Raw genomic sequence first — 13,146 nt, forward strand, 5'->3', positions numbered from 1 at the left:
AAAGCAGCGCCATTGCTTCGAAAAAAGTATAAAATTTATATAAAAAACTAGTGGGGCGCATGGCATCGTGCCTTGAGGCAAATTGCTGGAACTTTTTTAAAAAAAAGATTAACATTTTTGAAAAAAATTTACTCTAAAAAAATTAGATTTTTGAGAAAATATAAATTTTTGACAAAAATTTACTTTTTTTTTTAAAAAAAAAGAATTTTTAAAGAAAAATTTACTTTTTTTTGAAAAAAAAAATTTTTGAAGAAAAATTTATTTTGAAAAATCTTGCAAATTCAGAACATTTTTTCAAAGCAATTGAACTGCTTTAACTGCATAGAGACGAAATCTCGAAGCGCGTAAGCGCCGCGTCGCCATCTAACGGATAAACATTGGTACGGAACCCATAGGAATGTAAACAAAATTTATACTTATTGTTAAAATCTTTATAAAATATTTGATAATTTGATGTGCGTATGTCTAATGATCATTTTTTTTTACTTTTTTTACTAGATCTCCAAAACCGCTAGACCTGCCTTTATGAAAATTCAGTTCTTCATCTTGTTAATACAAGTAATATGTTTTTGGAATTATTCAAATCGGACGCTTCGTTCTCTTAAAAACTGAGTTACCGTTTTTGGCACATTTTGCCCCATATATTCGGAACGGCTAGAACTGCCTTCGCCAAAAACTAATCAGCACGTCTCCTTATCAATACAAATCGAATGTTTTTTGAATTATTAAAATCGCTTCATCCGTGTTCCCGAAATTGTCGACGAAAATTTGTATACGAACACACACACACACATACACACACATACATCCATTTTTTCTAAGGTATGCCAAAATGTTCAGAAGGTTTGAAACGTAAAGATATATAAAAATTTTCATTTTCGATTTTTTTGCGATTCCTATAACTTGCCCTACGGCAAGTTAAAAATCATAGTACATATATAAACTAGTGGGGTGCATGACATCGTGCCTTAAGGCAAATTGCTGGATTTTCCCGTACCGTAATTAAAAATCTTAGCACGGAACCAAAAAAAATTACACAAAATGTGTACACATTATTAAAATATCTATAAAATATCTGATAATTTGATGTACATATGACCAATAAACATTTTTGAATGCCAAATGACATTTTTTTAATTTATTTTTATTGAGAATCCTGCCTTCCCAAAAAGAAGTAAGATGTTGTTTGAATTATAAAAATCGGACGATCTGTTCTCTTAAAAACGGAGTTTTTTGGCACTTTTTGCCCCGTATCTTTGGAACGGCTAGACCTGCCTTTGCCAAAAACTGATCAGCACGTCTACTTATCAATACGAATCGAATGTTTTTTGAATTATTGAAATCGCTTCATCCGTGTTCCCGAAATTGTCGACGAAAATTTGTATCCGAACACACACACACATACACACACACATACATCCATTTTTTCTAAGGTATGTCAGAATATTCAGAAACCTTTCAAACGTAAAGATATGTAAAAATTTTCATTTTCGATTTTTTTGCGATTACTATAACTTACCCTACAGGAAGTTAAAAATCATTGTATATAAAAAACACATTTTTTTCAAAAAAAAAAAAAAATTTATTAAAAATTTCATGATTCTCAAAAAATCTAATTTGCTCAAATTTAAAAAAAAAATAATCTTTTTTTAACATTTTTTTTAAATTTTTGTTACGGTAGATTCCAGCAATTTGGCTTAAGGCACGATGCCATGCAGCACTACTTACTTCTTAATATTATTAAATGAATTTTTTTGTTGTTAAACCATAGCAGAATAGCTTATAAAATTGTATGTAATTTTGATTGCTGTTTATTAATTAATGAAAAAATGTATTTTATACGTATATAAAAAATGTATCTTACCGTATATTTGTTTGCAATATTTCGTGTAAATAATGTAAAAATTTTCGCTACCTGTTCGTTTCCGCAAAACCCGTAAATCGTGTGCAAACCTACATAGAATCGTCGTAAGTATGTCTATGGGGCTATGGCACAGCCGAAATCATAGTACTACATATATCTGATAACGAATAACAGCTACTAGTACAAACGCAGCGCCCGTGCTCGGCCGCGTTTCTCGTCCAATGTACAAGGCCGGCCTAGTGTCCTCTCTTTCTTCACAACGCGTCAGACCGAACATCGTGCCGACTGCGGCCTGTGCAGTCATAAGTTAAATACCTTTAGCATCGACTCGTGTGTGTCAATTCACAAAGTTTATTGATTCTTAGCTAGGAGTGACAGCCGAAATAATCTAGGTGAGTATTATATACGAAGGTGCAGCGTTCATTAAGTTCATTATTTCGGTTTTGATGCTAGTAAACGAAGCAGTGTTTGTAATAATGTAGTGCAAGTGAAGTTGTTCATTCCTAATTCTAAATTATATACTAGCGACGCGCCGCAAAGTAATTAAAAAGTTTGAAGAGAAGAAGTTGTACCAGGCGTTTTTAATCTATATTTATGGGTGTTGGTATTAAAATCTAATACGAATCAAAATATTAATTACAGTGAGTATGTATACCTTCTTTGTAAAAGTGTTGTAGTAAATGAAAATCATTCGCATGAATATTAATAAATGAACTTTCATTACTTTAAAAATTATTTTAATAATTCACGATGTATTGAAAATGATTTAAATGTAAATGAAGCATTGTTCATTTTTGAAAAAAAATCTATCGATGTATAAAATGAAGAGTCATCGATGGTTTCTGTTATTGAATTATACAATTACAATAAAAACATTGAAAAACTCAAAAACAATGTAAGCTAAATTTCTTTAATGGAATATGTTGTTTACCTATAGCAAGGATGAGCAACCCGCGGCCCGCCGGATGTTATTCTGCGGCCCGCCAAGCATTTCTCAACAACAGATTATTTTACTAGATATTTTATCAAATACAGCTGTGAAGGCTAATTTTGTCGTCAGTCAAATTCTGGTAAAAGCTGTTGTTCGAAGAAATAGCATTTCCTGATAAAATCAATATTAATTTATTTAAATATTAGTTTAACAAGCTTCAATATTGCAAGAAAAATTGAGAACTTGTCCGAGAACATAGGAACAACGCATTTCGAAATTTAAAATAATTAAATAAATAAATCTTATAAAGTCGCGAGGATTAAAACATCGTAAATTTAAAAACTTCCTGGCAATTTAGATCGTGAATATGTCGATTTTCAATTCTAAAGTACGTTAGCTCAATAGTGATGCAATGCTTAAAGGAGTATACGACTCAAATGGCGAATTACAATCGTTTTTGGATATGAAATAATAATTATAGTCCTTTCGGTATTTTGGTAATAAAGAATAATATCTTTTGCAGAATTTTGTGTTTCACATTTCATTTTCAGAAAAAGAAAGTGTGAACAAATTTTAATTGTGATTCCAAATGGTCAAAGCTAACAAGATAGCTGTTTTCATGTAAATGTTTTCTTCGCCATTTAACATGCAAAATAATATAGATTTAAAAAATGCATTTTTTCAGTAAACACCGATTTTTTTATAAATCTTATGTCAGTCCTGAGAAAATTTTGCTTTTGAAAAAAAAAACGCAAATCAAATTATGATAAATTCTTTTTTTGGAAGTACGTGTGTGCGCGAACAATTACACAGGCCCACAAAGAAAAGTCGCTGGTTAATAATTAATTCATTCAGAAAAAAATCTAGATTGAATATTGTGCCAATTTTTAAATATTTTTCAATATTTTGTGCCCCAATTTTGACTATAGATTTATCTTCAGCGGTAAAAGAAACAATCCAGACAACTCTTTTTGTGGACCTGTGTAAATTTCAACCATAAAATTCATAAAAAATCATCAAAGCTAAGTAAAGCATGTCAAAGCTGCATACGCGTTGCTACTTTCCGCATTAAAAAATTAAAATAAAGAACAAAATCAGCTTATATAAAAAAAGCAGTACCAATTTTTTTATTAAAGTTTTCAAGTAAAATTGTTTTTCTTTTAAATATTATTTGTCTTCATTTTGTATTATAATAATATTTATAAACACTTATAATATACACTTGTAATTATATAAAATATATACTTCGTTCAATTTTATATTTTTGTTCTTTTCTTGTGGCAATTTTGTAATTTTGTTGCAATTACATTATTCCCGCGCTCAGTCAATAAATCTTTCGACTTAATTTTAGATCAGACTCTTATCAGTGTTTATGAGAAAGCTTCAATTTTATTAAAAAATGAAATAAATTTTTATCATGGCTTGTACGGCCGTAACATTTTTTCAAAATTTTGTTCTTTATTTTAATTTTTTTACGCGAATAGAAAACTACATACAACTCCAAATTTTTAATTTTTTATAATGAACATTTTAGTAGTGATTTTTTGTATTGCTCGGTAATCGATCAACTAACTATTATCGCCTTTTTTGTGAACGTTTTTAATTGAAATTCGATCAAGATTTTTCTGAGCTTATAAAAAAGCTTAAACTTATCCACTTTATCCGCTGTAACATTTTAAAAATGGCAACGAAATGGTTACCTCCGATAAAACTTACTGATTTGCAGGCTTATCCTATTGTACAAATATTTCTCGATGCGCATAAGAAGTACAAGTTTTTGAATGTCTCACAAAAGGAGCTATTTCAGCGAAAAAAATTAGAAATTTAATTTTAAAATCAGGAGATAAAACTGTTTTTGAGAAAAAATGGAATTTTTTCAGAGTATAACATAATTATAATATGAATGTTAGTATTTTAGCGTTGCAATGGGTAAATTATCAATGTAATAATATTTATACATTCAGAATTCATATACTGAAGTTATACTAATGATTTTCTAAAAATATTTTCTGTAGCTAAACGTTTGCCGGGTCAGCTAGTATATATATAAATTACGTGCGGCCCGCCAAAAAAATTGAAAATGTAAATTGGCCCGTGGGCTAAAAAGGTTGCTCGCCCTTGACCTATAGAATTGTTTTTTATGTAATGAAAATACTGTAAGGCATTGGCTTCCAACCTTTTTGCACCTGCGCCTAACGTTATTTTACACTTTCGCTACGGTAGTGTTTTCCCCAGGAGTGACACTGCTGTACAAAACAACAAACTGCCCAGTAACGCTACTGAACGGACCAAGCACAACATACTTTTTTTTTTAAATTTCATTGGCCTCCGCTTTACAGCATTTTTAGCCACCTACATTATTCATATTATTTTTCATCATATTCAATACAATTCTTACATATATATTTCTTACACCTTCATCATATATACTATCTCTTCTTATATCCTAATTTTGCATTCAATTTTCTTTCTACGATTTTCATTCTTTTTCTTGTTTCTCAATATGTTCTTCTCATCTTCTAAACCAAACATCTTTATTCCCTTCTTACATCTAATACAATATTTTTTGTATTATACAAACTAACAATTCTTAATCTAATTCAATATTTCATATTTTTAAATCTGGTATTGCTGGAGATTCGAACCGAATTCCTCCAGCGAATGAGTCGAGAACGCTACTGAGTGAGCTATTCCCGCCACAACAACATACTTTTTACTAAAGATTCTCCGATCATTTTCATCAAACGTGTATTTAAAAATTAAACATACACTTCTAAAAAACTAAATAATCCAATTATATAAATTGAGATTCGCAATAAATTAACTCATAAGGAGAATCAGATTGTAGCTTGTCTCGGATTTTGACGAAACTTGGCATAATGGTTGATTTTATGCCCAAACGGACCGTGGTAAAATATTAGAGGCCTATGAGAAGCGGTTTAATTATAAAAATTTTAGTAGCGCAATTTAGATAGCTTGCAATGGTACCCCGTATTAGCGCGAGTTCTCCTTATCAAGAGTTACAAATCTTGAAACAAGGGTCGACACACTGGATGTCGTCTATAGGCGACACCCGTACACACAGGTCGTCAAGTAGATGTCGCCTATGGGATATCCTCGTAGCAAAAGATTTAAAAAAAATGTTGTACCGCATGATTTTTTAAACAATCTACTTTAATAGATACTCAACTGATAATTGGCATTATGTAGAAATATACATAAAAATATTTATTGATTTATCTACGCCAATTTGAATACTTAATTAATTTCTGCGTTGAACACGAAGATAGTATTTTGAAAACATCTTGAAATGACCTCATGTCCCTTAGGTTGGAAATTACTGCCTTAAGGTCATTCGTATACATGATGATCAATATATGAAACGGCAGATTTAGTAGGAACTCCTTGCATTGGTCGTGTTATACGCAAATTATTTAAAAAAAAGAAATAAAACTAGGTTTTTTTTATTGCAAGGTATTATAAAAATAAAAGGATTTTCTTGTGCAATCGTTTGACATAAGCTAAAATTTTGACTTTTGATGCTAAAACGGTTGTATGTATTTTATAATACACGAAAAAATACGTTTCAAACCCGCATTAAAAAAAATATACGTATTTTCAAAAAAAAGGATGATATTTGTCCAGTATTAAACTCACAGCAATAGTTGATTCTTTTACGAATAAAGAATATTATGACCTATATAATTGTATGTAGTTGCGTTTGTCGTTATGCCGATATATATTCAAGTTCTTAATAAATCATTGAATTTAATATTGTAATAAGAGCAATGATTTAATTATTTATTGGACTATATAGAATGTATTTTGCTTCGTTAGAAATAATTTCTCCAACTTGCTATTAATTATCTACATATATTGCATGTGATAATTATTATTGTAACGTAAATAGCAAAGTGCAAATTATCATACATATCATTTAAAGAATAATTTCATAGTTCTTGTTCTAAAAATAAATATCAGATTTAAGAACAAAGTTTAATCTTTATACCGTAGTTTATACACATAGATAATAAATTAATCAATACGTTACAAGTAAATCTGGATGAATTGTTCGTTGTACATAATATACATATGTTCAATCTCTTAATCACCTTGAAATATTTCCAGTGTATATATGTATCTAAATCATGAATCTGCATAACGACATTATCGCAACAAAGACACGTTATATTTGAGATAAAGTCTCAAAGTACAAATTGATTGCAATAGCGTTTCACTTGATTAGCAGAATCAATAATTTTAGTTAGTTTTTAGGGCAAATAAATTTTGAGTGTCAATAAAATAACATTTTAACGTAACTATAAGTATGATGAAATGACAATTAAATTTTATAACAGTACGTTCAATGACAAAATAAATATCTTTTTCGTTTACTTTTCACGTTTATCGGCTGCAGCACTCTGAGCAGTTTGAAAGAGGGCGTCGCTTAAATAAACTCAAACTTATCCAAAGTTTGAATATATTACAGCTATATAATTATCAAATGCAAATTTTATTACATATCTGTCGAAACTCATCTTCTTGCCGTCATTCGAGTTATTGGGGAATGGAATTAAAATATAAATTTCTTGCATATTGTCTGCACTTCCTCTGCACTGCGTTTATGGTATCAAAATTTAAGTACCATCAGTTCTTATTGCAAAGAGTACTTAAGATAAAAAAAAATCTATAACAGTTTTTCCGGTTATAGTTTGATATCGAGATATTTCCATGTTGTTTGTGGCCGGTACTCATTGCCATTTTTACTATGAACTAATAAAGGTAATTACTGTGGAGATGTCGTTTACTCATTCGTCGTGAATAAATGTTCCTATAAAATACGTTTCATTACTGTTCAATAGCAATTCAAATGTAATGAAATAAGCTGATTATAGGTATATTTACTATTAGAATAATAATTATTACATTCGGAATATAAACGCTTTTGCTACAAGCGTTGCCTATAATGTTGAACAGCGTGTATAGGTGTCGTCTAAATGTGTCCACTTTTGTTTCAAAATTTATCATTTCGAGTGAAATGATTGATAATTGTAATATGGTATTGTAATTTTTAATTAATAAGTACATTTTTATTGATGAATGCACAATTTTAAAATACGCCTATACCACCGTTTTATGATCTTACGCGCTTTCGATCTTACACGGCAACTCCCCGTTTTATGATCAAAACTAAATTTTATGTGCGTATAAGCTAGTTTGTTTAAAATACCAAAACAAAAGCACGATTGCTTTTAAACTTTGTTTTTAATCAGTGTGTATATGTAATTGATAGCGTGAATTTATTCAAAGTGAGATAATAACAGTATTTTTAATTATTGAAATGAATTAATATTCTTAGAATTTATTAAATTTGTTTGATTTATTTTTCTTTGAATGTTTGTGTTATTCATCATTATTCAAAGACTGACAAAAAGGGCTTTTTAATAGTGATTTTCGTTTAGCACGGTTTTTCCATAAAAGATTGAGTTTTACGTTTTTTATGGAACCTAATATCTTTCGTATAAAGCGGGGTACAGGTGTATGTTGTTGTGCCTGGTCCGTTTAGTACCGTTTCTGGGCGGCTCGCTGTTCAGTATAGCAGTGTCATTCCAGCGGGTTAATATTTTGAATTACTTTGAAGTACTGCCTAAAAAACACAGCTGTATAAAAATATAATGTTTCAATGAATTTTGAATTTTAAATTTTTATTTGTTTTATTTTGTGGCCAAAAGTAGCAGCTCTGAAGGCGTGCAATAAGTGTAACTTAAAATTAATGCGAGATTAGTTTTTAGCATATTTGAAGCCCACCCAGCAGATGTTTATTTATAGTTTTTGTTGTTCATTATAATTATAAGTAAATACGGATAATCTGTCTATATGGGAGATGAAAAAACTTAACGCTTGAAAGAATTTATTACGCCCATATAATAGTGTTCAATAGCGTAATATCACTCTCAGGAAGTTAATAACAATAAACAAATTCAAATAACACTGGGAGAAAATAAAAATCAAATATAAAAATCAGAGCGGTGTAAATGCAGCTGAAAGAATGGTGCCGACATAATAAAACAAAACCGTAAAAATAATAAAAACTAATAGTATAAAAACAGCGTACAATAAAAAAAATAATGAAAACATTTCAACCCAACAACGGGAAGAATTTACGACAGAAATGCATTCATTTACTATTGTCTAGTGTATGGTTATTTTTGTAAATAGAATATAAAATATATGAATGAAGAATATTATAGAATAAATTAAGTATTAGTGTGAATTCAATGTTATTCTAGGTACAAAATGGGTCTGAAATCAGATGCTGTATTTGATAGGATAAAGGGATTGCTAGCAGACAACCCAGACAAAGCCAAATCTATTAACGGAGTATTTGTTTATAACATCACAGAAGGTGGAAAACAAGTAAAGCAATGGAGTACGTATTCGTATAAACATAATATTCATATAGAATAGGGGAAGTACGGAAAAATTACATGATGTTTTGTTTTTCAATTATATTTATTTATTTAAATATATTATAATCAATCTCAATCGTTTCACTCATCATAGATTCATTCACTATCAGTAACAACACGGCTTTTTAATTAAATAAGAACTATAACAATATATTTATCACAAAAGAGTGTATCATATTACAAAAACCATTTTATTCATATAATAAGGATAAAATGACGTATAAGGTTAGGACATACTGAGATACTAATTTTTAGGCAGATAGTTCATAAATATATCAGTTGGTCTTCTTTGGGACGTCAGCACATGAGACCAAAGGCTACAAATCATACATGCTAACCAACATTTCCGGGCTCAGAAGGTGGATCCTTTGGTCTGTTTTTAGAAATAGTTAGAGCAGAAGTTAAAAGCCAATCACCTTTGAGAAGTTTAAGTTTTCTTTTTTCTTGGTCTCGAATGAACTACCTAACCTGTAGTGCTTTCGAAATAGTACTATGTCATTTTGTCTATTGTACTAGAATGTCATTTTGTTAGAAGGCGAACAAAAATGAATAAATAATCAAAATTCCAACAAACACCTGTTAATTACAATAAAATTGATCAAAATCACTAGTACTGGCATAAGTTCATTGATTCCAATAGAAATAATTACAAATAACAACGAATAAGCCCCAAAAAACATGACAAAACCACCTTCAAAATGAACTCTGGAAGGCGTGGTGATGCACGTTTGAACTTGAACAATAATACGACAATGACGCTCAACATCTGACAAGATTGTGACTATAAATTTTTTCATGTTATACAGTCGCGGAAATTTTACTAAAACTAGCCAAATTTCAAATAAAACCACTGTATAATTTTTTCTCATATATAAAATTTTATCTGTATTTGCTCTTTTATCAACTACTCCGTTTTAATATCAATTTAATTAACATTTAATTCATAGGGTTGGAGTTTTGTTTAGATATACAATAGTTTGGAATTACTGTTTTTGTTGGAATTAATTAATTTAGAATACTTATACACAAAACATTAGACTATAGGAAATTCCAAAGATTGACTTGTGTTTATGATTCGAATCATTACGTATATGTATATTCTAATACTCGCACACAACGTTATTTCCTCAATTCAAAAGTTTTTTCTTCTGTAAGCAATTCTATAGCAATAAAAAAAGTATTTCAATTGGCAGTTAGCGAATGAGAAAGTTCACAATTAATATTTTATGGATTTGTGAAGTGCCTGTGTTTGTTTAAACTTAGAAAAGTTTAAAATAAACTGGCATACAACACGCGAAGTTTTTCAACCAGCTCCGATAGCTTTAGTTCTAAAGTTCCAGTTATAATAGAATCACACGGTTTAACGCAAACTTATAATGTGTTTATCACATTATACTTTTTTATTTTAAGAGCTGGGGTGGTTCTCTCCAGTGCATTTTTACATGCAGTGGCACCTTGGTCTCGCAAGTTTCCGTAAAAGAATTTAATATTTGTTTCTTTGTCGATCGTAGTCTTATAGCGTTCCGAAGGGTAGATCGACGCTTTCACATAGTCTAAGTCCAACGTGAAAACGACCGGGAAATAAATATTGGAAAAGTCGGAATAATTGAGGAAAAGCTTGATTTTGTCCCAGTCATGCCTTTCGTAATTCTGTGGTAGGGCTTAATCGATCAAAACATTATAATTTTAGGTTAAATTTTATTTGAAAAAAAAATGCATAGTACTTATTTCAGTCAATGAAATTAATTTCGAGAGAAAATACCTAATTTCTGTTTTGAAGTTGAAACTACATTTTTATATAATATGCAATAAGAATCTATTTTTCCAACACGATCATCATTATTACGCTCAGTCTATAATATAATACTTCAGAAAATAAATATCATATCTGCGCAGATTTCTTATTCTTGTTAAATTATTTCTTCTTATGTTTCCAAATAAAGTTTTGTTCAGTAATTTTATCCATTTGCAAAACTTTTAATTAGAAATCTTTTATCCAAAAGAGATATATAACTACAGCCCAGTAAAAAGTATATTCATATTTACGAATTGGAGAATATTTTGACCGACACTCAATTTTTCACAACTAAATAAATATATTACTATCTATTTAAACTGTTGAAACATCTTCAGAATATTTTTTTATTTTATTTGAAAGTTTCAAATTAAATCTTAATGCAACCTATTTGAGAAATCAACGAGAGTTTTCTTTTACAATTTTTCCCGGGCGAAAAAATATATCGGAAGAGAGGATTTTTAAGTATTTTTCAGTAAAAAATGACTTTTTAGTAAATGACAAAGTATAATAAAACTATTTAAGGATATATTGAAAATTTGTTCTATTATGAATCATTTTGTTAAATCAGAGTTACTAACAAGAGCAACCTCAGGTTTATTCTACTAGAGTTTTGATCAAACTTTGCATGACGATATAGTTGATAGTCCAACCGAATACTTTAAAATATTATAGGCCTATGAGAAATGGTTCGATTGTGCATATTAATAAAAAATTTGAGAAATAGGCTGCACGCCTTCGGTATACAAAACTTTTTCTTTCTAGATATGTTTTTTAGGTCTCATTCGCCTTTTACCATTCTATAAGTGCATATATTAGAAGCCAGCGATATGCATTTTTACTTGAAAATTTAGATGAAAAATATGTTTTCAATTGAAACTAGCCCATTTTGGGAACTGCGAAATGGCAATAGGAAACCTCTCCCCCTATTCTTCCCTAAAACGAGTCCAATTCGTTTAACTCATCTCACGGACCTGACCTAGGGCAGTCCTACCCATATTAGAAGTAGCACAACTGTTTCGCTTCATATTTGGGCATAAAAAACAGGACATAAAATCCGAATCCGAGACAAATAAAGCTTCTAGAAAAATCCGGGATTCTCCCGGCCACCTCAGACGTTTGGTCACCTTAGTAGTAAATGACTTAAATAGCTTAAAATGTTAAAACGACACTGGCCTTTAGACTTAGTCTTAGATTAGGTCTAATATAATATTATCATATTAATTGTTAAGCTGTGAAGATCTCATTGGAGTTCTTCTTAGGAATCCCTCTTAAATATTGTCAATTTAGCTCATAGGAATCGTCATGTATTTCTGATTGCAAAATAAAACAGAGTTAAAAAAAAAGATGTTAAAACTAAAATTATCTTTTCACTATATGAGTTTCACAATCTTCATTGAAAGCCACAAAGCGTACAAATATATGTTTTTATTATTTATATTTTTATATTGATTTTCGATTTTAGCGATCGATTTAAAGAACTTGAAATTGTACGAGGGACCAGCCGAGAAGAGTGTTAAGGTGGATACAACACTAACCGTGTCTGACGAAGACTTCGTCGACATCGCCCTCGGCAAACTGAACCCACAACTCGCATTTATGAAGGGAAAACTCAAGATCACCGGAAACATAATGCTTACGCAGAAACTGGTTCCATTGCTGAAAACGGAAGCCAAACTGTAGAGTGTCAGATGTCTGACGAACATATATTGTGTTACGCGCATCATATGAATATGACTGAATATGAACGCGTCCATGCATAATACAATAATAAACCATGGGAGGCTGGATTTTAGGACAATTTTTTTATCATTTTATATTTATATAGCTAAATAAATGTCTGTATTATACGAAGATTGTATTGTCTTTACTTGATGTACCTACTTGTTCTTAAAATATTTATAATAAAATCAATTTCACTATAATGTTGATTTTTTTCTAATTTTCTTTTCTAAAAAATTAACCGAATTTAAAAAGAGGTAAAATACTGATTATTTAGCGATTGGATGCCTCAATTTATTAAGTCAATTTCAGGAGGATTCTTAGTGGTGTTGTCGAGCCGGAACATATCGTTCGGGTACGTTTT

At 30.1% G+C, this 13,146-nt stretch overlaps 1 protein-coding gene across 1 annotated transcript; it reads left to right on the top strand.

The window, feature by feature from the left end:
- Positions 1–2,054: 2,054 nt before the first annotated feature.
- LOC113377854 (peroxisomal multifunctional enzyme type 2-like) lies at positions 2,055–12,813 on the top strand. The gene is made up of 3 exons (XM_026618291.1): positions 2,055–2,256; positions 9,086–9,225; positions 12,526–12,813. The coding sequence occupies exons 2-3, from the start codon at positions 9,093–9,095 to the stop codon at positions 12,741–12,743; spliced, it is 351 nt and encodes a 116-aa protein (XP_026474076.1). The 5' UTR covers positions 2,055–2,256; positions 9,086–9,092; the 3' UTR covers positions 12,744–12,813.
- Positions 12,814–13,146: the final 333 nt, after the last annotated feature.

The sequence above is a fragment of the Ctenocephalides felis genome, unplaced genomic scaffold, assembly GCF_003426905.1.
Source record: "Ctenocephalides felis isolate EL2017-DRISC unplaced genomic scaffold, ASM342690v1 CF-g0.4_SCAFFOLD_01886, whole genome shotgun sequence".
NCBI classification, from domain to species: Eukaryota; Metazoa; Arthropoda; class Insecta; order Siphonaptera; family Pulicidae; genus Ctenocephalides; species Ctenocephalides felis.